At 40.2% G+C, this 27,648-nt stretch overlaps 1 protein-coding gene and 3 long non-coding RNA genes across 5 annotated transcripts; 3 read left to right on the plus strand and 1 right to left on the minus strand.

Annotated features, from left to right (window-relative positions):
• Positions 1-1,262: 1,262 nt before the first annotated feature.
• LOC112181320 (protein PLANT CADMIUM RESISTANCE 2) lies at positions 1,263-2,684 on the plus strand. Its single transcript, XM_024319716.2, has 4 exons — positions 1,263-1,404; positions 1,493-1,564; positions 1,652-1,864; positions 2,329-2,684. Exons 1-4 carry the CDS (start codon positions 1,311-1,313, stop codon positions 2,412-2,414), a joined length of 465 nt encoding a protein of 154 aa, XP_024175484.1. The 5' UTR covers positions 1,263-1,310; the 3' UTR covers positions 2,415-2,684.
• Positions 2,685-5,715: 3,031 nt separating this feature from the next.
• LOC112181323 lies at positions 5,716-6,932 on the plus strand. 2 transcript variants are annotated; one of them, XR_005804290.1, is made up of 4 exons: positions 5,716-5,809; positions 6,227-6,315; positions 6,417-6,581; positions 6,876-6,932. It is a non-coding gene; the product is annotated as an uncharacterized LOC112181323 (long non-coding RNA). The 2 variants fall into 2 exon arrangements; XR_002928791.2 differs by lacking the exon at positions 6,876-6,932 and adding an exon at positions 6,668-6,764.
• Positions 6,933-7,070: 138 nt separating this feature from the next.
• LOC112181314 lies at positions 7,071-7,469 on the plus strand. The gene is made up of 3 exons (XR_005804289.1): positions 7,071-7,150; positions 7,266-7,329; positions 7,411-7,469. It is a non-coding gene; the product is annotated as an uncharacterized LOC112181314 (long non-coding RNA).
• A 9,818-nt stretch (positions 7,470-17,287) lies between these two features.
• On the minus strand, positions 17,288-21,432 carry LOC112181315. Its single transcript, XR_002928771.2, has 4 exons — positions 21,327-21,432; positions 20,086-20,156; positions 18,275-18,354; positions 17,288-17,707 (listed from the first exon to the last, which is right to left on the minus strand). It is a non-coding gene; the product is annotated as an uncharacterized LOC112181315 (long non-coding RNA).
• Between the last annotated feature and the right edge of the window lie 6,216 nt (positions 21,433-27,648).

Raw genomic sequence — 27,648 nt, forward strand, 5'->3', positions numbered from 1 at the left:
TTTGGTATGCTCCTAGCAAGCGTTTACATTTGTATATCAGTTCTCTCGAGTTTTGTAAACACTTATTGATGTGATATTCGACTTAAGTGATCGAGTCTTTATTGACGTTTTGTTGTTGCTTAGATTAATTTGAGAATGTTTCTACACTATTTTTGGGAAGTTGGTCAAGTTATCTCATTTCGAATTCAAATATCTTTATTCAAAATTCGGGGCGTGACAAATAATGAGTGTACCTATCATATATACCAGTGCATATTAATTTTTGTACAAAGTTTTATTTTTTTTACTAATGGATTGCTAAAGACATGTACAATATTTTATAATATTTGTAAGGGGTAAGAGATAGGTGATATGCAACACAAATTATATTGCACTCATGAGTAACATTTCAAACATGCATAGCAAGAGAGGAAGACGTGCATCGCTCGTGCAGGAAGGCTAGTATATGATTATGCAAAATAATAATTTTTTTTTTTTAACACTGCAAAATGGTAGTTCATGTGAAAAGGAATTTGTTATATATCATGATGTACTTAATTGATACAAGTTCTTAGCATATTTTGGCATATTCTAACTCAATGATATGCTTCATGACCATAAACGTAGAAATTTTTTTTTTCTTGCGCACTAATTGTGAAGAGTTGAATTAAGTATATACATTTCCTCTCTGTTTAAAAATAACATGCATTTGCTTTTAAACAAGAAGATTATATATACCAAGGAACCTATGAGAGACTAGGTGATGTCCATAAGAAAGAAAATGAAAATCCATATCATAGTAAATGAAAATTGATCCCTCTTCACACAACATGTGCATTACCACCATAAAAACGATATTATACATTTGCAACTAACCCCATTTCAAAACAATATTTTAAAGATAGTACAAAGTCAAGAGTGCATTAATCGTAACAAAATTACATAGACACGTGTAATTAATAAATCACACGCGCGAACGCGGTTCTTCCGCATGCGCAAAGCGCTCATGCAGGAATTCTAGGTTATAGATAATTTCCTGATGCTCACGGCCTCACTTTTGTAGTTTTCTAGATAAACAACCATTGGCCCAAATTTAATACGCCTAGCTTATATCTTAAATAGAACGTCGTTGGCGCGATGATCCACTGAGCACGCACACGGCAATTGTGACGTATGATCCACTGAGCACGCACACGGCAGACGCGTCAACTAGACCTGGCCGAGGGCATTACAGTACTATAAAAGTCCTCTCTGTCCAGCTCATTTCTTCACAAAGGGTTGAGAGTCTAGTTTTAACCCTTCCTCTAATCTAATCCTAGCTTGTCATCATTATGTCCTCATCAAACTTCCACAAGCAGGATGCTCCTAGAACCCCCGAGCCTTGGAAATCTGGCCTCCTTGACTGCTTCTCCGATCCCAAAAGCTGTAATAAACTCGCGCCTGCTCCGGTCCATCTTCATTACTAATCTGCACGAGCAAATTAACTCGAAACTAATTTTCTGTATGGATACAGGTTGCTTAACATATTGGTGTCCATGCATCACTTTTGGCCGGATTGCTGAGATTGTGGATAAAGGCTCTCCATGTAAGCACCAGTTCTTCGGATACTTCTAAATTTTTTCCCTTAGTTTCCAGAAATGTCGTTGAGATTTAATTATGTCTATGAATGTAGCTTGTGCTGCAAGTGGAGCAATGTATACGTTCATAGCTATCGTGATTGGTATTCCTTGCTGGTATTCATGCTCCTACCGCATGAAGATGAGGGAGCAGTACGCTTTGGACGGGAACCGTTGTAGTGATTTTTTGATTCACTGCTTCTGTGAGAACTGCGCCTTGTGCCAGGAGTATCGTGAGCTCCAAAGTCGCGGTTTTAACATGGCCATCGGTATCTCATTTTGTCAAATCTCTTTTTAATTAGATTCTAAACCAATACTTTCGATCATTCTCATAATAAGTTTTAAGTTGATTTTTAATTCCTAGGTGATAATGCATGTTAGTTCACGTACTCCTAATTAATTACCACTTTGTTATTAACATACGTGTTCTCACACACCAAAAGGAAAAGGAAAAAATCAATCAAAAGTCAAAATAAGTTGTTTAACCATCCAATTGCATCAAATAAGTGGACTATTATGATAGTGTGAAGTGTGTGTATATAACAAAAGGGGTGAAGATGGAAGAATATATGAAGGTAGAAAATCTCTAGCAAAATAAGTCTTTCCAAATGAGAAAGAAAAGTAGATGACATTGAATCATATATTATTATATTAAAAGGTTTTCGATCTTGCATTGATTATATATATCCAACCTAATGAGTGCATGTTCTAATTGATCAAGTAATTGTTTTAGGATGGGATGGAAATATGGATGCAAGGAACCGCGAAGTGGCAATGGCCCCAGTGCCTCCGATGGTGGAGGAAGGCATGAAACGATAAATGAATATATCAAGAATTTATTCAAAAGTTGTATTGTCTACTATTTTTAAAATAAAGGGTTGGTATGGCTGCCCTCAAGTCTTGATTAATGAAATTGTCGAATATAAGGAGGGGGGACATTGTGCCTGAACCCATGATTACAATAAGCATCTAGAGAACGTCTCAAAATAATAGCAGGAGTCTCTATAAAATATATGTATTATAGCATGCACCAACTAACAAAGTTGTATTGTCTGCTATTATGTAAAAAAAGAAGATTTATGTTATGAATATCGAATTAGTATTTTGTTGTTGTTAACGTTGAAATTGTGAATTTATTTAATGTATTTATTTTTTAGGGCTAAATACTATTTAGTATCCTGTAGTATGGGTCCAACATCAATTCAGTCTCTCGACTTTCAATTTCATCAAAAACACCCTCACACTAGTATTTCTCGTCCAATAGGTCCTTCTGTCGGGATTTTGTCAAATGGAGCCATTAAATAGCTGACGTGGCATGCCAACTGAGCACAAGTGGGGCCCACATGAAAGGAAAAATTCCAAAATAAAATTTCAGAAAAATAACAAATCTCTCTCTCTCTCTCTCTCTCTCTCTCTCTCTCTCTCTCTCTCTCTCTCTCTCTCTCTCTCTCTCACTCCCTCCCCCCCCCCCCGCGCTTTCTCTCGTATCTTCCTCTTCAATATCTTCTTACTTCTCTATCGTTTGTGTCTTCTTCATAGCAGAACAATTATCTCAAATCAATTCTAAGTTGTCTAATATACACAACAAAAGAACATGGCAATTGGAACAGTGAAACTATATGAACAAAACCCAGAAAAATAAAACAAACAATTCAAGGTTGATGTCTCTAGGCATGAATTCGAGTATTGATTATCTGGGCATTAATCTTAGCGATTGACTTTTATTAACTAATTTTTATTTTGGATTGCTAATCTGGGAAAATCTGAGCTCAAAGTGGAAGAGAGGGACAACCTCAATGATCTCGATGTTGTCGCAGGGGCACGACTATAGTTAGACTCCGGAATAGACTTGGTTTCCACGGGTCTAGAGTTATAGTTCTTCACAAGTATGTTGTCGTGCTTTTTAGCTACGTTCATGGCTCCAATAAGCTCATGAAATCTTGTGATGCGTCTGACATTGACATCAATTTGATAATTCTTTGCAATCATCAATGCCAAGATGGGGAAGGTAGAGAGAGTCTTCTCGATCAGCATCGTATCAGTGATGTTCTGTCCACAGAATTCCATCAAAGATTTGATACGAACCTCGTTTACTTTGGATAAACGTTTTGTCTGACAGACCCTCGACACGTGGCTGTCATGCATTGGGTTGGCATGTGGGTGTACGTCTTCGCAGCACGCCCGTCTCTTCGCCATTAATGTGAGTAAATATCATTTTTGTAACCTAGGCGACTCCTCAGTTAATCCGGATAGTGGGTGCGATCGTGGGGCACATGTATGGCTACTGTGTGATGTCATTTTTTAGCGGACGACCCAGATTTACTTGATGTTGACATAAAAGGGGGGGAACTCGGGGGGATTTGACACTTTCTCTACACTTCAAACCAGAGTCCTTGTCTTCAAGCCCTATTCTGTGAGAATTTTCTATGCACTACTAAAAACAATTGCAATTGCTTCTTTAATTTGCGACGGAAAAGTTTTCCGTCGCGAAAAGTCAGCTTTTGCGACGGCATGTGCTACGGCTATTTTATCGTCACATCTCGAAGAATTTTTGCAACGGAGGTAACCTTACTGTCGCATAATTAAACATTTATTGCGACAGTATAGTCACGCCGTCGCTTGTATAATTAAAAAAAAAAAAATCAGAAAACAAGACTATTCAATCCTTTAGACCAAAACTGATTTTCTTTCATGCCACTTCCTCCTCTCTCTCTCACGCTTTATTCACCGATCTCAAAACTTAACCTAGCGATCCCCGGCCTCCATTGAAGCAAGAGATTTGGTGAGAAGTAGAGGAGATCGAGCTTCATTGACGACATGACCGAGGTGGACGAGGAGGAAGAGGATGACGACGATGATGATGAATACGACCCCTATCATGGCGGCGGCGGCGGGAGTCGTAAGCGGAGCAAGAAGAGTCCCTCCGGTGGATTTTCTTGATCTCGAAGAGGTGGTCGCGCGATTCAGATGAGAAGGATGAGGAGGAAGATACTATACATTATCAATAAGCCCCTTTGCTTTTGGGTCTTTCTAAATGTACCCAGCAAATATCTATATACACCCAGCAAATCAATTTTGCATGAAAAAACAATTATGCCCTTATAAGAAATGATGATAAAACTTATGGTAAATTAAGATAATAACAAAATGAACCATAAAATTTAAACCTAGCAGTTCATTGCATTCAGGGAACTGAAGTCGCTTTATCATTCGACATAAAATTTTTTTTGCAATTGCATAGAACTCAATCGCACTTCGATTAGTTGTTAACAACCAAATAAGCATTATTTGTTTTGGTCAATAAGCTCCAGATAGCCACCCAGTTGCGTCACCATGGCGTAGAAGCATAAGGGTAAACAACATTCCAAGGACGACGGGAAAGGGAAAGAAGTTATGTCAGTCTCAGCGAGAAAACTTGTGGCTATGTTGTGGGATATCAATGAAGTCCTTAATTTGAAAAGCAAAGTTTCTAAAATCATAGAGGAGGTGGGTATTGCTCAAATGCCACCAAAATTGCCAGATACATCTTGTGGGGGGGGGGGGGGGTAGTTCTTCGTTTTTTATCTTACTATTATTCTGATAATTTTGATAACATTTATGTTCGTGTTTTCATATTGGATAGTAGTAGTAACACAAAAGTCATATTTCATGTGATGAATGAGTGCTAAATTTTGTGTATACGAACTGTATTTAGTTTCTCTAAGTTCTTCGAAAGAACTTTGTTCGTGTTGATTATCGAAGATTTAATTAATTGTTACTTGCTATAATGGACAGATGGAGATATGTCCGAGGATTTATATATATTCTCATATCTGCAACCAACTAGATTGAGGTGTTGGGTATTCAAAAAACTGAGTTCGATCATTTCAGACGAACAAAGGAGTTTTTGCTCAATATTGGTTTTGTTGGATGTTTGGGTTTTGCTGGGTTTAATTAACAAAGGTATTATTGGATATTTGCTAGGTGTAGTTAGAGATATTTTATAATTTTGCTGGTTTAAAAAAATTTGCTGGGTGTACTTAGATATTTGCTGGGTACATTTAGAAAGACCCTTGCTTTTTCTCCTTCTCTGTAAATTTAACCCCAAATAGCTTTTAACCCAAAAAAAAAAAAAATACACCTCCATGAAAATCCCCAAATCCAATTTTGATCTTTTTGACCGGTTTGTTGTAGGTACCAATACTCAGACGAACGAAGAGGTTGTGATTAAGCTGGTGAGTGTTGCAATTGAGCCCCTGATGTTGACTTTTGTTTTGTTGCTGATTTGGTTCTGTTTGATGCTAATTTGGATGTGAAAATTCAGTTCTGAAAATTTGGGAGAATATGGTTTATGAGTTTATGGTGTGCTTGGTAGACATGCTTCAGCTTTCAGTTTATTAGTAATGCCATAGGTTTGGGGAACATGCAAATAGTTCTTAGATCAATGGAATTTGTGGTTACGCCGATTGCATTAGTGGTATCAGCTTGCTTTGTCATGTACTTTTCCTGTTTTGGTTTGTAATGAACCGTAATCGTCTTCAGTCTCTGACTTTTAGGTTAATTAGAAGAATCAGTACCACTGGAGAAAGAGGGTCAAATCCTCTAATTCCTTGTTTTTTGCCGAGTTCTATCTAATGAATTTGGTTGACCAGGTTTCCAATTTTGAGGAAAATGTGAAGACAAAACATCCTCAGTTGCTGTATGAATCCAAGTTGTATAGGATCCTAGCTACAAGGAGGAAGTATGTAATTTTCAGTTGATTAGTAGTTTTGTTATAGAGTTTTACACTATTGGTTTCAATGGCTTACAAGTTTTTCTGGTTTGTAAATTTGTTGTTTGCAGCTGGGATACCAAATGTGCGGTGGTTTGGAGTTGAAGGAGATTATAACGTTTTGGTAATGGATTTGCTGGGTCCTAGTCTTGAAGACTTATTTAACTTCTGTAGTAGGAAACTTTCTTTGGAGACAGTTATGCTGGCAGAAGACAGTTATGCTGGCAGATCAAATGGTAGGCCGGTGGTGATTGAGTGTATGCATATAGTCGTTGTATTGGTTTACTTCCTAAATTCTAACATTCTTTACATGTATTTTTAGATCAATTGTGTTGACTTTGTTCATTCCAAATCCTTTCTACATCGTGATATCAAGCTAGATCATTTTCTCATGGGATTAGGATGGCATGCAAAATAGGATTTGCTCAATTTTTGCATGCAATACTGATCTACTTTGTTATACTTTGAGTGTGTATTTCTTTTATTGAGTTGCTTATGCTAATATTCATATTTGATTTTCACTTTTGTAGGTATACATGATTGATTTTGGTCTGGCTAAGAAATACCCGTCAACATATTCCTTATAGGTGAGAATGAATGATGCATGCATGTGGGTGTGGCTTTTAATAAGTTATATGTTTATGAAACTAGATATGGTGTACGAGAAATATTGGGAAAGAGAACATGATTGCAGGTAATTTAGTAACACAAAATTTGCATGTTGTGTGATATGAATGCTGCAGAGAAAACAAGAATTTGATTGGAACAGCAAGATATGCAAGCATGAACACCCACCTTGGGATTGGTATGTTTCAATCCTTCCTTTTGTATTTTGGTGTTCTTTGTAATATAATGTTGTTCCAGTTAAGTGTTATATCTTATTTAATAACGATTTCTGCTCTTTTGAACTTTATAGCTAGAGCAAAGCCGGAGGGATGATTTGGAATCTCTTGGTTACGTCCTGATGTACTTCCTTAAGGGAAGGTGTATGTCTTAAGACCTTATACTAGCTTTTTGGTACTGCTACCTATTGATAGTTCATTTGATAATGCTATTTGCTTGTAGTCTTCCTTGGCAGGGACTAAAAGCGGAAACTAAGAAACAGAAATATGAAAAAATTAGTGGGAAAAAGGTTTCTACTTCAGACTGAGTTCTTTAACTGGTTTTTACTGCAGGGGCGGGACATGTATGTTATGGTGAGCTACTTGATGGGAATTCTGGAAGTTTACTTAGTACTGAGTATGTGGTTGTCAAGTGAATTTAACACTTTTCAGAACCTGAAGAATTTTTTACTTAATGTCCCTGCATTTGATAATGTTGATAGTTTGACCATTTCTTCAACTTCTAATAAAAGTGCTGTAGAGTTGACATGGGTTGCTTTGGCTGATCACTAATTGTCTTTAAACAATGGCTGGTCTTAGAATTGTGATTGTTGGTTGGTTATAGATGATGGTTTCATAATATATTTCAATTTGTGATATTTGTTGCAGATGGTACTAGCTTTGGTGTGCAATTCACACCATTTTTTTTTTTTTATAAATGAAAATTCTTTTGCGACGGGAAAGTATCCGTCGCAACTAATTCACCCCACTTTTTTTTTTTTTTAAATGAAATATCTTTTTGCGACGGCAAAGTACCCGTCGCGAATAGTTTAGCCATTGCGACGACAACAGTTTTCCGTCGCAAATAATTTGTGCAACGAAAATTTACTGTCACAAATGGATCTTGTGACGCCACCTATTACAACGCTAACATTTCCGTCGCAAAAAGCCTAATTTGCCGTCGCAAAAGCTTAATTTGCGATCGCAAAATAGGCGTCGCAAAAGCAATTGTTTTTAGTAGTGATGAGAACTTTGGAAAGGTCGATTTCTGCAAGTGAAGAGTGAGAGTTTTGGAGAGAGACTACACCCAAGGTAGAACTGAGCATCCCTAAGGGCACACAAATCACGTACTTCAGGTTGGTGCTCTGGCCTCAGTATTTCAATGCTTGTTTATGTGTTGTGTCTCTCGATATTTCTGCTTTGTGGATGTGTTCTTGCCACTATGATAATGTGTTTGAGGGTGTAGAAAAATCTTTTGGGTTTAGCCGTTTTTGGTAGAGGGTTGATGTCTGGTGCTGGGCTAGATGGTCGAATCTGGGTTTCGAAGGATAGACGTGATATTTTTTTTTTTTTTTGCGGTTTATGAGTTTAACTGTTCTTGGTGTTGTTGGATAAAATTTGAAATAGGGTAGCTTAGATCCATGTGGAACTGATTTGGGTTTTAGGGTGTTTTTGATGGCTAGCGTCGTAGAGATCTCAAGCAGTGATGATTTCAGGTCTGACATGTCTCTCAGCGGTTTCGATAGGGTTTTATTGATTCGTTGCATCCGTCTGCCCCTGCAGGAACCTCACTGCCAGAACTGCTAGACATTGAACCGTTACAAACCATACCGTGGGAAGTAGCGATGGCACGTGCTGGGTGCCCTAAAACTGCGACGGCAAGAGCGGACACTGCCGCCCGCCAGCAGCGTGAAGAGAGGCTAATTAGCAACAATGCTGCAAGCGGTTCTGCTAGTGGGGAAGATGCAGTAGGGGAAGAAGTGGAATCGGCCTGGGTCCTCCGTGACAGTACTCCTGTTGATGAGGCGGGGGGTCCAATGACTATATCTGCTATCAACAGGCTGAAGCGGGTGTTCTGCCTCCCTGGCGTTGTGAAGTTGCGTCCGCCGACGAAGGATGATGAATAGTCATTTCTGCCTGCAGGCTACGCATCTGTTCACGAGGCCGTGTTCCATCAGGGCGTGACGTTTCCGCTGCTGCCGAATCTTCAGATCCTGATTTGCGAGTTTGACCTTGCGTTCGGGCAGATTTGCCCTAGCATATGGAGATTGTTGATGGCGCTAAACTCGCTTTGAAGGTTGTTTGGTTGCGAAGGTCTGACCGTGGCTGAGGTGCTTCATTTCTACGAACTTGTCTATGTGAGGAGCCAAGGTTGTAGCGGACAAGATAATCTTACTCGTCGCCAGGGGGCGCCTAAGTTGATTGAGAATTTGAAGGATTCGAGGTCCCCCTGGCGGTTGACCTTTTGCGTTGCGACCGAGAGATGGGAGTACGACGCCAAGGTGAACAAGCAAGCGCCGACCTTTAGAATTAAGTCGGAGTTCTAACCTATCTGAGGTTGTCGCTAACCCTAATGACTAACGCGCTGTGACTTCTTAGTTGTCATTTGTCTTTTTTATTTTATTTTTTAACATCGTTTTTGCTTTTGTGTAGCGGGCCTGCGTTTTACGTTGACGCGCTTCACTACACCTTTAGAGGCTGTCGCAGCTTCACTACACCTGGCAAGCGGAACACCCGCTTCACAAGGTTGACGGCAGCCACAGTCATCGGCTCGCTCTCCTACTCAACCGCTGTGCCATCACCGAGAACCCAGGCTAATTCAACCTCTCACCCCACCAGCGGAGCCGCTAGCGGCGCTATTGCTCGCCAGCCTCTCCTCCCGCCTTTTGCGAGCAGCGGCATCTTCTCTTGCCCTAGAACTCTCAGGACGACCAGCACGACCCATGGCAACTTCCCAAGGTATGGTTTGTAGCGGCACAATGTCTAGCGGTTCGGACGGTGAGGTTCCTACAGGGGCAGACGGATGCAACGAGTCAATAAACACCCTATCTGCCATGTTGAGCGACTCGTCAGACCCAGAATCCTCACCGGTCGAGATATCTACGACGCTAGCCATCCCAAAACCCTAAAACCCAAACCAGTCAGTTCACACAAGATCTAGGCTATCCCTTTATCAGTTGAATCCAAGAACATCAAGAACAGTTGCAAAAAAAATGCCAAAACAAGAACAAGTAACACCCAGATACTCAACCCAGATTCGACCATCTAGCAAATCCCTAAACCCCAACCCTTTATCAAACACCGAAACCCATTCCCAAAACTCGCTTTACACCCTCAACACACACTAGGGAAGAACAGATAACACCCCAAATCAAAAACCCAGAAACTGACAGATGCAAAAAACAAAGAAATCCAATATAACAGGGATGGGATTCAGGGTACCAACCTCAAAGACGAAAGCTTTGGTGTGATCGAAGGCGCTTGTCTTCACTTCAGGTGATCTTCGATTGGAGAAAGTGGCTATGAGTAGCAAAAAGGTCCAAGCCAATTGGAAAAAAAAAGAAAAAGGCATGCATGCTTATGTTCGATAGTCCATAGTCAATTCAAGGAGCATATACAACAATTATCATGGCACTTGATAATTCACTGTGCTATAACTTGCTTGGTAGCCTAGTCAGAGAATGCACATATTAAATTCAATAATGTAGCCATATGTGTCAGTAGCTAATGAAAACGGTGCGTGCAGCCAACCATAGGTAACCAATGTTATATGTAATTATATATAACAGAGCTAGCATGCATGAGCAGTAAACCGAACACGTATATAGCATCAGGCATATCACCCTATTAGATACGAGGGCACTTGTGTGAATGATGATTAGCATGTACGTTTAGTTTTTACATGGTTCATGACGGCTCAATGAAGGAACAAGCAAATAGTAAGAAAAGCTTAGCTTGTCGGTGCTCGATGAGTTACGACTGGAGGAACTGGTCCTCGATGATTCTTTGTTTATAGTTGCAGTGGAAAAGGCTTGTCAAGCATACGGATGAATTAAGAGGCAAGAAGTGGCGAGTGCATTAGCTGTTTGTGACGCTACTGTGGCGAGGCATATTCTCTAATGGTTGGCGGAGCCATGCGTAGGAGCTTTGCTTAGCTGTTGGCGGAGCATTGCTTAGCGGTTGGCGGAGCCTTGCTTAGCGGTTGTCAGAGCCTTGTGTAGCAGTTGTCGGACTATTGCTTAGCTGTTGGTGGAGCCTTGCTTAGCTGTTGTTGGAGCTTAAGGGTTGTCGGAGTGTTGCTTAGCGATTGGCGGAGCATTTCTTAGCGGTGCTTAGAGGTTTTCGAAGCATTGTTTAGCGGTTGGCGGTGTTTGCTACATAGCGGTTGACGAACGTCAAGGACTTTGGTGGTGTTGCTGCATAGCGGTTGGCAGTGCGTCAAAGTTTAGAGGTGTGGTTGACGGTGCGTCAAGGAGGAGGATATTTTGAGTGTGCTCAGGACTTACTTGACTTGACGCCAAGCCAAGGCTGCCAAGAGTCCTGAACGCCACATTAGCACTAATGCTTAATTGTAACTATAATAGAATAGTTGGAGCAAGCAAATAAGTTAAAGTGCCATTAACTAGCTTTATGTGTGAGAGTTGATTGATGAATATATTCAATAGTTGGAGCAAGCAAATAAGTTAAAGTGCCATTAACTAGCTTTATGTGTGAGAGTTGATTAATGAATATATTCAATTAACTAACATGGCAGATTGATGAATATGTTCAATTAACTAACATGGCAAAATGATCATACACGTAGCAGAGTACATTCAAATTAGGATTAATTTCAGTTTACCTCCCTGAGGTTTGGGGGTGAAATTTCACCCCCTCTACTTTCAATTTTGAAATTTTACCCCCTGAACTTTTCAATTTCAATCAGCCGTGTCCAATTTTTACTGTTCCGTCCAAATTGGACGTTAAGTTTGACTTTTGAGGGTTAAAATGGTCATTTCAACATTAAAAAAAAAATTCTGTTTTTTTTTTTTCTGCTTTTTGTTTTTTTTTTTTTTTTGTTATGTTTCTTTGTTTTTTTTTTTTAATTTTGTCTCCAACCTATACACCACAAGTTATAATAGGTTTATAAAAACAAAAAAATACTCTAGGTAGTTGAAAGCCGCTCGCTGGTCTACGATATTTGTGACATATCTCCGATAAAGTGAAGAATTTAGGATATATCCCAAATAAAGTGAAGAAATATTTGTAAAAAATAATTTTACACTTTATCTGTAAATAAATATCTGTATATCCCCAATAAAGTGAAGAAATATCTATGTAAAATCATTTTTGGTCTACGATATTTGTGATATATATCCAATAAATTGAAGAATTTTAGGATATATCCCCAATAAAGTGAAGAAATATATGTGTAAAATCATTTTTTACAGATATTTATTTACAGATAAATATTGGATATATATCACAAATATCGCAGACCAAAAATGATTTTACACTGATATTTCTTCACTTTATTGGGGATATATTCTAAAATTCTTCACTTTATCGGAGATATATTACAAATATCGTAGACCAGTTAGCGGCTTTCAACCACCTAGAATATTTTTTTTGTTTTTATAAACCTATTATAATTTGTGGTGTATAGATTGAAGACAAAAAAATAAAAAAATAAAAAATAAAAATAAAAAACAGAAAAAAAAAAAAATTTATTTTTAATTTTTTTAAATTTTTTATGTTGAAATGACCATTTTAGCCCTCAAAAGTCAAACTTAACGTCCAATTTGGACGGAACCGTAAAAATTGGACAAGACTGATTGAAATTGAAAAGTTTAGGGGGTAAAAATTCAAAATTGAAAGTAGATGAGGTGAAATGATGACACCCCCAAATCTCAGGGGGGTAAACAGAAATTAATCCTTCAAATTAATTACATGTGTGCTGTATGTGTGCACAAGCAAACAAATACACGGTCTCGTGTCATTAAATTGGAGCATAGCAGATCATGCATGTAGTTGAGACATGACAAGTAATGTTTTAGTGGTTATATCATTTGCAAGCATGCAATATATTATTAGACATGTTTCTGCATAGGCACAGGGTCTTGTGTCAAAATACCAAATGTAGACATAAAAGCAAGACTTATCTTATTGCTTGCTGAGATTGGCTGCAACTGAAGTCTGACGAAACCAGGTTCGAATCAGATAGCTGTGAACCTTGAGGCTGCCCGTGTATGATGATCAATCACATCTACTACAGGTTTGACCAGTGAGGTTTGAATTCTAAGCTCGAAGGTTTACAATTAGATTCCGATAAGAATGGTTGATTAATTGACTCGAATGATAAATTCTAACGACATGCTTGGTGAATGACGAGGTTTAAACTTCGCCTTGGGCATGGTTGTACAAACCAGAAATGATCATTGCCGGCTTTTGTTGGGATCTGCAAGTCTTTTCTTCTACTTTGACAATGCAAGGCTTGGTGGTCCGTCAAAGCCTTTGGCGGTGCTTCATTGTCCTGGCGGTTAGGAGAAAAGAAAGAGGCTCTTGGCGGATGGTGGATGACTCTTGGCAGTGCAGCTTCGCAGTTGCCGCTGATGATTATCGTTTTGGCATGTTGCTTCCAGACCGATAAGAAAACATAGCCAACAAGAGAGGAGCTGACATCATGGGTGCCCAGAGTAGTTTTTAGGATGCTTACACTAGATGACGTTATCGAATCTTGACGGGCTGCCATGATTGTAAGGATTTATCGATGCTTAATGGGCCGCCATGCTTGCAAGGATTGATCGAAGCTTGACGCTATTTTGCTTGGTGGATATTGCTTGGCCGAGGCGCATGGCGTGATGGCGGATGGGGCTTAACGGAGGTGATAGCGCTTGTCCCTGCTACTGATACTCTGGTGGAGCAGTGGTCAATGAGGGAATTGTGATCAATGACAGATGACGACCTCGTTAAGTGCGATAAGCATTGAAGATGACGATGATCAATGAGTTGGCTACTCGGCTTTGTGGAGCATCACGCTGACTAGAGGGCGAAAGTTGTCGTTGACGAGCCAACAACAGAGAAGTTTGATGTCGACAAGAGACTCAGAGTAGTTTGATCACTTGATGCCAGCAAGAGACTCATGGGTGTCCAGAGTATATATGGCGGTGGTTCTTGTGTTGGTGGTGCGACAAGAAACAGGGCTGCATCAAATTTTGAGTGTTGGAGCTCGTTAAGTTTGCTCCTTTAATACAAATTTTTTTTTTTTTTTTTTGTATGTTGGCATTGGCCAGCCTTAATGGATTGGCGTTGACCATCCATTAAGTTGGCGTTGACTTTGCTTTGACTTGAAACTTTGCTTTATGTTGAATTTTTTATTTTTTATTTTGGTTTACCACTAAGTATGGGATACTTTTGTGTGTTGTGTGTTTAACGCCAAAGAGGGGATAGTTTTTTGTGTGTTACTGCCAAGTGTGATACTTGACGTAAAGAAGGAAGCCACTGAGACTCTGAGAGTTGATGATAATTTGAAAACATTGAGTGATGATCAAATTATAACTCAAAGACGAAATAAAAAAGTTCCGTTAAGTTGACTTAAAGTGTGGTAAGTGACGAAGCCATTGTATCGGCTTCCCACAGACAGCGCCAATGTTAATGTCAGAAACCGAATGCTCTAATTAACATTAGAAAAAAGAAAGAAAAGACACGATATATAGTGGTTCGCCTCCCGTCATAGCGGGAGACTACGTCTACTTGAATATTGCACTATATGTGTTTGGGCCTTGCGGCCCAACTTGATTACAAGAGATGTTGTAATGGGATGGTTTCTAAGTGGGAGGAGTGGTCCCTTTTATAAGGAATGAGCCACTCTCCTTTACATTTTGTTCAATGTGGGACAAGAAATCCTTCTTCTAGTCTTCAAAGCATGTTGTGAAGGCATATTGTCATGGTTGGGAAGTAGGCTTCCCGACAAGCTCTTGAGCACTTCCGACTACCATGGCGTAGCTTGGACATCGAGTTACGGGATGCATATCGTGGTTGGGTCTCACCATGGCTTGTGGGCCCCCCATTGAGGGTGTTACATATGCTTGATGACATACAGAATAAGCCATGCTAGTAGAGGTATCTACACGAACAAAGACGAGAAGGCGTCATTTCTGCCAGCGACATATGCCACTGTGCACGAGGTCGTGTTCCTTAAGGCGTAAGGATTCCGCTTCTTCCAAATCTTTAGATTTTGCTGTGTGAATTTGACATTGTGTTTGGGCAAGTTTGCCTAAACATGTGAAAAATGATGATGGCTCTGAACACCCTTTATTGATTGTCCGGCAGCGAAGGTCCCACTGTGGTCGAGGTGCTCCATTTTTATGAGCTCGTGTACGTAAAATACAAGGGCTGCATTGGAATCTTAGTAGTTGTACCGGGGCGCCGAGGTTCCATGTCCCCCTGGCGGACTACCTTTTGTGTCGCTACTGAGAGTTGGGAGTACGACGCGATGGTGAACTAGAAAAACCGACCGTTAGGATTACATTACAGTTTCAACCCATATGAGGTCGCCGCTAGACTTCTCTGTTGTGTTGCTTTTGAAATATACGTGAATACAATTTTTTTTTCTTTTCTGACATGTGCCCCGTTGTCTGTGATGATGGTGTGGGGTACGCCGTAGCGGCAATAAATATTTTTCCAGAGGAAATGGGCCACCTTGGCTTTTGTGACTGTCGTTAGTGGTTCGGCTTCTATCCATTTGCTGTTGTAATCGATGGTGATGATGATGTACTTGAACAAACCCCTAACGGTTGGCAGTTTGCCAACGAGTTTGAGGCCTCAAGTTGCATGGAGCCAAGGATCAATGATGATTGACAGTGGCTTCGATGGTGCGTGTGGGAGGTCAGCGTATTGTTGACACCTGTGGCATGACTTGGAGACTTTTTCGGCGTCGTCGCCGAGGTTGGGCCAAAAGTATCCTTGACGCATGGTTCGATTTGCCAAAGATCTGGCACCTGAATGATTTCTACACTCCCCTGTGTGTATCATTGCCAGTACCACCCTTCCCAATTATGGTGTTAAAACGTGAGATTTGGGTGAGTAAAACCCTAGTGGTAAAGTTTACCATTTTGGATGTTATAACGGGTCGCTCTCCGCTTGAGTTGTCCTGCCTGGACCATGTCGGTTGGCAGCATTCCATTGCACTTGTACTCCATTATTTCATCGATCTAACTAGGATTGACCTCGATGTTGAATATTTCCACTAGGGTTTTGGTGATGCATAGCTTGTCAAGGCATTCTACCCTTGTGTCCGTCAGACTTTGACGAGGTTGAGCGGTTGTTAACTGTTTCTAGTGGCTTTCTCCGGGTACCTCACACAGAATGCTATACCGCTTGGGGTATCGATCCAACTCCTAAACCCTATACCAGGAACACAACGTTAGAGGGATAAACCATACCGGATGGTTTATACCTCTCCGATGCCTGAGTAAGATACTAATATATAAATGAATCGAGTAATAGTAAGTAAAGGAGTTCTTACCCTCAAAAGGTGGTTGTGCTGATGCTCTAATACTCGAGCGTGGGAAAAGAGTTTCCCATCTCTTCAATGTGGGACGCAGGTTGTCCCTTTTGTAGCTATATTAGCTTTTTGGTGTGTAATTTGATGAACTGCGCTGATCAGGTCTGAGCCTCATTGTGCCCGGGGTGTCGTCCCTGATGAGCACCATCATGGTGGGCTGTGAACCCGGATCATGGCATGGTACTTGGGTATTCGTACAGGGCCCAGCAGATAGTGCCAAGACGTAGTGAAACATCTAGTATGTACAAGTCCCCCAAGTTCCCGTTCAAGAGATGTCTTGAGTGGGGACTTGATAAATTTCGGCACAAGGTTTGGCACTGATGTGCCCGTAGGGAGTTGATTACACGCATTTCTATGCATGTAATTGTATCTAAAACATTAGAAGTAAGTGGATTTCCAAGTCAATTATAATGTAATTAATCTATTTTTATCTATTTTGTAGGAAATATGCGGGGTTGTCGATTTCGAAAGAAAATGGCGCGAAAGGAGAGCAATTCGTAATTTTCGACAAAATGACGAAATTAGAATGACTTAATTAATCAATAAGCATGGATTGATTAATCAGTTGAGCATTTGGTTAATTAGCCACTTACTTGAACATGCATCCACGTTTATAACCATTAATTGGTCTAACCAAATATGAGCTTGGCATGTGGCAATTTTTCATTCTATTCACTTACCATCAGAGCTGATCTGTCATATACATAACTAGCAACAATGCCCGCGCTTTGCCGCGGGATGTGAATCGTAACCATAATGTTTTTTCTTACTCCCTAAACTTAAAAAGGAAAGGATATAAATGATAGAATTGTTTTCATTACTGTTGATCATCTAAAACAAAAGATGATCTTATCATAGTAGTGGGTCTAAAAAAGTTGGTCTATTGTAAAATTCAATTCAAAAATAATAGATAGAAATCAATACACGCAATAAAGACCAAACAATGTGGTATCCCTTTTCGATTCCAAGCATCAGAAGTATGTATGAAGTAAGTCATGCATCAGAAGTATTTGTACAATTATCCTATCTACAATTGTACAAAGGCCAGATTGCAAAAACCAACAAAGGAAGGAGGGACAAAACAAAAAAATTACAGGAGAGAAAATTACATGATTCACTTTGTTGTTGACAACTTGAAGCAGAACAAACCTTTTGAAAGGACTTTGCATCCAACAAAGCAATGTCTTCTGATGGAGTAGTTGCTGTACACAGAACACTGCGGTTACAAAAAAAAAAAAAAAAAAAAAAAAAAAACACACACACACACTTATCAACAACTTAAAGTAGTCAATTGTTACAATACTAATTTCTGATCTAACCTGTCATAAGAGTAAATATATAGGCACTGCACATAAAAAATGGGGGAAGATATAATATATGGTGACCACCTTGTTGCTATACTTAAAACTATTGTGCTAATGTTCCTATTGCATAAAAACGCAATAATGTTCCTATTGATTTCAGATTCCAGGTTCAAGATAAGCATTCATTTTCTAGTATGAAAATGGAGCAGGGGTTTAAATTGTTCAATATAAATGCAATAGAGTTAGCTTACTTAAATCGATGAACAGTGCAAGGGGAATTAGTATCATAATTAACTAAGAAGAAGAAGCAAATTCATTTCAATATCTCAATTTGCGAAACATAAATCAAAATAATGAAACTCATGTTAGCTCAACTACTGATTCCTTACTCCTTTCGCCAATATTTAACTCCTAACATAAATAATTCAGAAGGACAGTATATACAATAGGTTAAGTTGCAAGTAAAATTAAATACTTACCTTTAGTTTCTTCTCTGACCTTGCTGCATCTAATGTTTCAAACTACAATTGGCTCCCTCTCCTTGATTCCAAATGCAAATCTGGAAATTTTAAATTAAAACACAGGACGTATTATATACATATATACAATCAAATAAGATTAATAGGCAGAATAAGAATAAAATAGAAGACATGATCAAATAAGAGGCAGAATATGAGATTACTATGAAGACGCTGGAAATAGTCCCCACGCTTTGCTGTGGGATGTAACATTATCAATGAATTAGATGTAATAGAACTAAACTTAAAAAGGACGACAAAATTGTTTTCAATTGTCTTGAGACCATTGCTACATTACAAATCAAGGATCTCAGACAAAATTGTACAATATGACAAAATAGTACAATATCATCACTGCAGATCATCTAAAACAAAAGATGAATTAAAGTTTCTACTGGAAACATTTTCCATTATAGTAGTTTTCAAAAATAGGCTATCTTAGTTTAAGGTCAACTTGGTTACAATTGCTGAATGGAACATTTTCTAAAAAATAGTTGTTCCAGGTGTATATATACAAAAGGTGTTAGCGTATCAAAAGTTGGTCATGAGTCTCTCCAAAAACATTGTTTGCTGCAGTTCTATCTATACAAAAAGGGTGCAGCAACAAATACTAATTCAGCAGGGAATAAAATTTAGAAAAGGAAACTGAAACAGTGACCACTGACCAGGATCACACTGCTTATAAAATTTCTTCAAAATTTGCAAACAAAAATTGAGAGCAAGGAAAATTCATACTCAATATCCAAAAATTTACTGAGAGGAGGAAACCAATTGGAAACTGGAAATTGATTACCTAAATAGTGAAATGATACATAATAAAGGATACAGTTAAATGATATCAAATCCATTATTATGCATCACTTCACTATTTAGGTAATACAAACCCAACAGAACAGCATTCACTCACTATAAATATCCCAGAGATTCATTTGAAAGTTAAACACTATGTATGAATCTGTAACTCATATCAATATCAGCAAAAGAATAATGCAATAGAAGGGAACAACAGTGAACTACTGAAGTTCATGTATAGAATTAAGCTTTGAAATTAAGAATATTGCAGAAGATTAACAAAAAGGCATCAATGACACTACTAAGGGACATGTATGTTAACTGTATACAAAAGTGCACATGATGAGGCACCAACCAAATGTTAATACAAATAAAAGAACCAAGCTGAGAAGGTAACTTAATTGCAGCAGTTACAGAATTCTACAAAACATAGCACTTATCAGAGGATTCCAGTAATAAAGTTAGGACTACTTGCAGCAACTGCCCCTAAAAAGTCATCGATCCTCAGAAATAAGCCAAGAAGGTCAAAATCCCTACTTCAATAATTCCCTGAAATAACACGAATAAAATAAAAAATAAAAAAATTCATAGAAACAAAACTTAGATTAATTTCAACGATCAATATCAAGGAGTGATGATTAAGGAAAAGAAGCGCAAAGAGAGAGCCGGGGAAAAAAGAAAAGAGGATGCCGTGGCTCATCAACTGCAATCACAAAATGATTCAAAACCTCATTCCTTATCATCAACTATTCCAATCCTTCACCCATCAAATACAGCACCCAGAAAGAATTTCAAATCACATTCTCACAAATTCACAAATAACTTCCACTTGTCCTATTTTAAAGCGAGAAATATACTTAAATGAGAAAAGGCACAGAATACTCAATCAACTTAACACAGGACCAGCTACTTGATCGTATTTGAGAGCGAGAAATATCCTTAAATGAGAAAAGGCACAGAATAAAAGATTGAAGTCTCACCTATGAAATTCGAGATGAAACTGATTTCCCTTCTTCCCTTATCTATTTGAATGCCTCAGACTTTACAAAGACTGCAAATTATGGAAAATCAAAAGTTATTTAGAGATAAAAAAAAAAAATTAGTTCTAACATCAGAAATTCCCAACATTGTCTTTGGTCACAAATTCCCATAAAACAAAAATTGTTCTCTCTGTTGTTTTAAATAAAGCTGACAGCCAATTTTCACTTATACTATTTAAGATTACTCTTAATGCTTTAGCTGTTTGAAGATCACATCTCATTGAACCCCACTTACTCAGAATCCACTATTAAATATGGTTCAGAGCACGATAATTATGAAACCAAACCCAAAACCTCTCTAAGAAAACCAAACTCCAACAGCTCACTTTCAAAAAAAGAGGGGAAAAAAAAAACTCACCACCAAAAGACACTAATCAAACTTGTTAAGAACACTAAACAAAGAAAACAGCAAAGAAAAGTTACCTCGAGCAAAAACTCCAAAATCAACAGACCAATAAAAAAAAAAATCAAATAAAAACAGATAGCAGCAGCAGACATTACCAGCACTTCAAGTATAATCATATCAAATCAAGGACGACATACAAAAATTCATCCAATCAAGGAAGCCACTATCTAATGTCTCATAAACAAAATAAAATAAATAGAAAAAAGTATAATCCAGTAAAAATACCCATCGCAATTGAACAGCCTTAATTTAACAAACTTCCATAACGATACAGAAGAAAACAACTCAACTCAACAACCTAATGTCTCTTTTCAACCAACACATAGAAATCCAGAAAGAAAAGGGGTGTAAAACGATGAATGCAAGCAAGAGCCACTACTCTACCAAGCACCCACGGATCAAACAAACCAAACACAAAACCCAATTTCACAATCGAGGATCAAACAAACCAAACAGAAAACCCAATTTCACCTAACAAAACAGTGGAAAAACCCAGAAATCCGAAACCCCCAATTCCCATCCAAAGACCACAACTTTAAACAAAACCCACATTTACCAATATTTGAGAAATCCGAAACCCCCAATTCCCATCCAAAGACCACAACTTTAAACAAAACCCACAATTACCAATATTTCAGAAATTCGAAACCCCCAATTTCCTCCAAAGACCACAACTTTAAACAAAACCCAGAATAACCGAGCCCAGAGGAACTCGAATCGAGACAATATTCAGAGTCGGATGCAATCAGACCTGAGAATTAGGTGAGAGAATTACCGGATTAAATGTTCAAACTTTGGAATCCTAGCTTGAAATTATCGGATTCAATTGGATTGACTTGGCAACGACTCTATGCTTTAGGGATTTGCCTCCGATCTCCAGAAAGCTTGAGCTTTGTCTCTCTTCGAGGAAGCTCAAAAACATGGTGCTGAGTGATCTCGTGCTGAGTGATCAACTGCAGGTTAGAGACGGAAATCAATCCCTTTGCCACAGAAATCAATATTCCTTGCCGCGTATCTAATCAAACCCTCCATTTGCTAAATATCTGCACCACTGTCAAGCTAATGAGACGCGAGAGACCGAAAAAACCTGAACCTTCTGGGGTTCTAGCATTCTACTGTCGGCGGGTGTTTATAACAGACCGAATGGCAGGGATGTAACTTAAGAAAAAATTAAGGGCAAAAGCGTCATTTACTTCGGGCTCGAATGAACAGTGGCCACGCGAATGAACAGTCCACGCCCTTTAGATTATAGATAATATGAGCTTGACAATCTATCACGTGCTCTCCTTTCAATTAACCAAAGCTATCAATCATACCCTTCTATCCAACCACGTGTCCCATTATCCTATTTACCTTTTCCTCCCCCACACGAAATAGCCACCCATTTATCTCTCTCTCACAGAGTACCCATATTTATATCCTCTTCTCTTCAACCCTGAGAAGAACAGTAGCCGCACCAAAAACACCAAAACAGAGGCAGCCCAACTCTTCTCCCATCTTCTTCCTCCATTTTTCCTCTTGCCTTTCTATTTTGTTTTGAGATTTGAAGGACTACTCATACAAAGTTTCAAGGATCCACCAAATGACTCAATTTCTACAAGATTCAAGATTTGGGTATTTTGTGGGATTGTAATTCAAGGCTAGTCATGCTAGCTTCATAGCTATTTGTGACTATCTTTGTTTTCTCCTACACTTCTCTACTCTTTGCTATTTGAATTTTGTAATTTTGATGTTTGTGAGTAGTTACTTTTGGGGGCACTCTAGCTCAATTTTGATGTAATTGACATATTTTTCAAGTGATAAATAATATATTTTCATATGGGTGCACTCTAATTACTATGTCAATTGATTCTTGATGCATGAATTTTAGGGAATTAACCACTCTATTTGTTATGTATTAAGATTTGTGATGTGTGATACAATTGGTGGTTCTTTTGTTCACTACCTTCATGTAATTAGTGTGGTGTGTCAAGTAGTTGCTTAATCGAGAATTAATGATTGCCTATATTCCTATTTTCTTGTGCTCTTCGCCTTTAATCCTAGATGTTGTGGCCCTAGCAAGGCATAATGATTAGGGTTAGAGAGTTCATTCTTGCCTTAGTCGGAAGAATGGATACCAAAGAGAGAAATTGACTTAGTGACCTTAACCGGCATTAGGTAGAGAACTAAGTAATCGTTACATTCTAGGTTGTAACTATTGCTTAACCGAAAATGTGAATACACTTAAGGAAATTCGGCTTAGTGGCCTTGACCGGCATTAAGTACGGGATTTGGTTCTCATGAATATATGTTTGTTTGCTTGAAATGTGTTCGTTGCATTGAAATTGCTAGAGAGTGATCCCTAGCACCCAAAATCTATCTCTCTTTTATTTTTCTTCATTTTTAATTGTTGTTATTAATTTAGTTTTTGAAGTAATCTTTTAGATAAATTAAAATCACAATTTTGGATGACAATTTCTATCTCATTGTAAATAGCCATCACTAGCTAGGCTCTTAGCTTTGATTAGATTAGCCTTTTTATTTGTTTTATTTCCTTTAGTTGCTTAGTGACTTTAGTTCCGACTACCCAAGCATTGTGGGTTAGCCACTAATCCCCGTGGTACGATAATTTTGGGCACAATATTTCCCTATCTTGACAATGATGCGTACGCTTGCATAAATGTGTATCAAGTCAGGAGTCCCCCAAGTTCGCGTGCAAGAGATGTCTTAGGCGGGTTGCTCTGTAGGTAGCTATGCTACAGCGCACCCGATATACCCATTAGGGTAGAGTGAGGAAGTGATCCTCTAGTACCCGTTGGAGTTAGAGTGAGGGCTTGAGCCTCTAGTACCCGTTGGGGCCGGGTGGGAGTGAGGGCTTGAGCCTCTGGTACCTGTTGGGGTTGGAGTGAGGGCTTGAGCCTCTGGTGCCAGTTGGGTTTGGAATGAGGGCTTGAGCCTCCAGTACCTGTTGGGGTGGGAGTGAGGGTTGAGCCTCCAGTCCCTGTTGGGGTTGGAGTGAGAGCTTGAGCCTCTAGTACCCGTTGGGGTGGGAGTGAGGGCTTGAGCCTCCGGTACCCGTTGGGGATGGAGTGAGGGCTTGAGCCTCTAGTACCCATTGGGGTGGAGTGCCTGGTGCATGCAAGGCACGTGGCACGCAGAATCCAGAGAGGGTAATAAATGCTCGTCGCTTCGATTTCTGGTTGTTTGCGAGTTTAAGGAGTGAAAGTAGATAGTGGGACATGTGGTGCAATCCGACGATTGGCAACCCTTCATTGTCAATGGTTGTGATTGCTCATGGGTTGAATTTAAGAGGGAAAACCTCTGTTCCTCTTCTTCATTCTGCAAGCTCTGTGGAAAAACCCTAGTGAAATTTTTGCACTAGTTTTTATCGCTATCAGTGTGGAGAAAACAGACAAGTGGCGGAATTGTAATTTTGTGGAGAGCTAAACCGGCCGAGCGACAACAGTAAGAAGAGGTAAGAATTCGATTATTGATTAAACTAGGTTTTTTTTTATATTTAGTTTCTGCCTTGTCTTTCTGGGTTTCTCTTGGGTGGAGGTTTCTGGTTTTTGTTTGATTTTGCACTGTTGTTTGTGGTATTAATCTGCTCGCTAGATGTTGATTTTGTGTTAGAAATGGTGGAAACTGGTAGGAATATGAATGGATTTTCTGGGTTTTGGATGATTTTCTGGGTTTATGGTAGTGGGGAGTGATCCACACTTCAATTGGGCCCTAGATCTGGGTCTCCGGGCTGACTCCCCCTTTTTCTGATTCCAGGTAGACGTCAAGACTAGGGTACCCGTAGGCTATTAGGATGGAATCAGAAACAAGAGCTAGAGGAGAGTCATCGCACCAAGCCTCAGAGAGGCAGGCGGAGCAGGCCATAGATGCCTATTTGACAAGTAGCGGTACCCACGGGGGGTACCCGGGGGAGGAGACCGCTTCGTCAACAGGAGTGGTATAGGATAGTGAGGGAAGTGAGGGGAGTGAGAAGACTGAAGGGAGTAGAGGACATCCGGTGTCCGGAGAGAAGGTAACCGTTGCGATTCCTGAGGGAGTGCCAGTATGTAGGTACACGCTGGTGGATGGAACGGCATGTGAGGAACCAGGCAGGAGTATGACCATGAAAGAGATAACTGCTGTTAGGTTAAGATGGGGGATACCCAACCAAGTAGAGTAGAGCTTAGACCTTTGGGTCCTGCTGAGTTGGCCTGCAACCCTCCTTCTGGGTGGGTAGTACTCTACGAGAATCAGCTGCACCAGGGGTTATCTCTGCTATTACCAAAGCTGGTTCAGTACCTGCTAAGGATGCTTAACCTGTCCCCGGGTCAACTAACTCCGAATGCGTGGCGACAACTCCTCATTATGTTGGCAATGTAGGACCTGTGCTAACAAGGTTGGCCAACGATAAACGAATTCCGAGCAGTGTACTAGGTAGCCTACTCCAAGAAGTACGGAGGTACCGTGACCTTTAACGCGCGGGACTATGAGCCGCTCGTTACCAATCTACCCACGTCCCAAAGCAAGAAGTGGAAGAAAAAGGTGTTTCTTGCTGGGGGCAGGTGGCAGATAAAGAATAGTAAATGGCAGGTTATGGGAACCTATCAAGCCATTGGGGACTAGACATATGTGTTATAGGAGGTGGAGAGGAAGAGCATTGCCAGGGTGTACGCCATTTGGGGTGACACCGAGGGAAGGAGCTCCTACATATTCATCCGATACTCTATACTTGATAGGTTGGGTTTAGGAAGAGTACCCGGTGAAGAATTACCCAAGAGTTGTGTAAATTTTCTTTTTTGAGTTACCATATAACTGAAGGGATCTTGTTTTTCTTGCAATCAAAGTACCAAAGAGGAAACCCAGAAAAGGCAAGGAAGAAGATAAGATGGATGATTTGAAGCTGATGGACAGGTTGCTGAACTAGGGAGAGGAGGCTCTGAAGATCGATGAGGACCTGGAGGGCAAGACGACCAGGAATTCGATTGAGGACATCCTGTTGGAGATACCGGATGAGGGGCATGGGGAACCGAACACCAATGTTCAAATAAAGAAGCGGGATGATCCTTCCTGTCTGGGGCCAGTGGTTACTATTGTAGACTTGGAGAAGGACAAGTCAAAAGGATCGGGGTCCCAAGCGTCTCTGTCAAGCGAGTCCCTGGGTAGTGAAGACACGCTTCTTTCCGGGGAAAAAAGGAAAAGAGTTCACCGCCACCGTCATCGCAGCAGGGACAATGTGGAGGTGACATATACTAGGCGAGATGTGAAGGGGAAGACCATGAAATTGAAGAAGAGTCACCAAGGCCCTCGGGAGTCAACCCAGTACTTGGGTATACTATCCCCGGTGCTGCTCGTCATCCAAAAAAAAACAATCAAGCAGCTGCTCTCTGAGTATGGTGTGGCAGACAAGAAGATCGTGAGATCAATGCTCGGGGACCTAAAGGACATCGACCTAGACCGCATCCGGGCCAAGGACAATACTCCACAAGAGAATAGAAAGTTGTCGAGGGAACCGTTAAGTTGTACAGGCATTGTACAACGTGTACACCATCGATGCAAGTGAGAAGGATACCAAGCTGAAGGAGGAGGTGAACAATCTCTCTAGGCAGGTTAAATACCTTCACGAGGAGAAGGGGAAATTGGAGAAGGAGCGGGACTCGTTGAAGAAGCAAGTGTCCTCCTTGACCGCCAAGGTTGAGAAGCTAGAGGAGCTGCAAAAGAAAGTCCCGGAGTTGGAAGGAATAGTCGGGGAGCTAAAGAAAGAGCTGGAACAACTTTGGGATGCTGAGGAGAAGGCTAAATGCTGGAAAGCCAAGGCAGAGTTCTTGGAGGGCCGGGTTCCCGAAGAGAGACGCGAAGCCATTGAGGAGTTCAAGGCTTCAAGCAAGCTTGAGGAGATGATACTGAGGGCTCAAGACAAAGCAATCATCCTGAAGTACCGTGAATGGGTGGCAGCCGGGTACATGAATGAAGCCAAGTTCAAGAAAGGTGCTCTTGAGAAGAAGAAGAAACAGAAGGAGGCTACAACCAAAAAAGGTGCCGGCGGGTCCCAAAGCCAGAGTGCCAGAGAGGACCAGTAGTTTGGTGTTTTCTTTTTTGTTTTTGTTTTCAATAGTAGTAACTTTGTTTCGAACAATGGCCTAATGAGCCGGTAACAAGGTTACACCTTAATTCTTTTGCCTGGTAGTCCAGGCTTTTTGTGAATGGTGATTTTTGTACCTTGAATGGGAATTTAAAAGGAATTAAAAGTTCTTGTATTTTATGCCTTTGTTTGAGCGTTTATGGCTCTATGACCTATTACTAGAATAGAGTAACCGATAGTAAAGCTAAATGGCCGGGGCCTTTGTAATTGTCAAAGGTAGAAAATGCAAGAAATGGTCTAAATAATTCCTTTTTCCATTCGAGTACCACATGGTGGTTAATACAAAATAAGTACCTGTTAGGTAGCTTGCCATAGCTGGATGGACAAAAGCAAAAAGCTAGGACAAGATGCTCTAGGAGCTATTTGTAGTAGTAACGAAGGCGTTGGGTGTTCCACGGGTGCCGTGATACTACCCCGTCCATGTCCCGGATGTAGAAGGTTGCAGGGCCTACCTCCTTCACGATCTCATAGGGACCCGTCCACGAAGGATCCAATCCCTGGCGTTATGGGTAAACTTGCTTCATGACCCAGTCCCCCACCTTCAAAGTCCTGGACTGCACCTTCGCATCGTAGTAGCAAGTTATTCTCCTTTTTCTTGCAAGATTATGCATATGCGCTACATCTTGGCACTCCTCAAGTAAATTGGCATCAAGCTGAAGGCCCTCGGCATTGGTACCATCATCGAAGTATTCAATCCTGCCACTTGGGATCTGTGTTTCAATGGGGAGGACCGTTTCAGTTCCACAGGCCATGCAACAAAGGGTCTCTCCGATAGCCTCTGTAGCTGTAGTTCTGATGGCCCATGATACCTCCTGGAGCTTAGAAGCCCAAAGGCCCTTGGCATCGTCGAGCTTCTTTTTTAGTATCTTCTTGATTATTTTGTTGACAGCTTCAACTTGACCATTGGTTTGTGGGTGGACTGGGGATGCATATAGGATTCTAGTGCCCATGTTCTTGGTGTAAGCCCTCAGTTCATCAT

This window comes from Rosa chinensis, unplaced genomic scaffold (assembly GCF_002994745.2).
Source record: "Rosa chinensis cultivar Old Blush unplaced genomic scaffold, RchiOBHm-V2 RchiOBHmChr0c23, whole genome shotgun sequence".
In the NCBI taxonomy this organism is placed as follows: domain Eukaryota; kingdom Viridiplantae; phylum Streptophyta; class Magnoliopsida; order Rosales; family Rosaceae; genus Rosa; species Rosa chinensis.

Excerpts from the sequence above, each read along its gene's own strand:
- LOC112181320 (XM_024319716.2), top strand. The coding sequence starts at position 1,311 with ATGTCCTCATCAAACTTCCACAAGCAGGATGCTCCTAGAACCCCCGAG. Across the intron at positions 1,565-1,651 it reads TGTGGATAAAGGCTCTCCAT|CTTGTGCTGCAAGTGGAGCA; the intron begins GTAAGCACCAGT and ends CTATGAATGTAG. Across the intron at positions 1,865-2,328 it reads CGGTTTTAACATGGCCATCG|GATGGGATGGAAATATGGAT; the intron begins GTATCTCATTTT and ends TAATTGTTTTAG.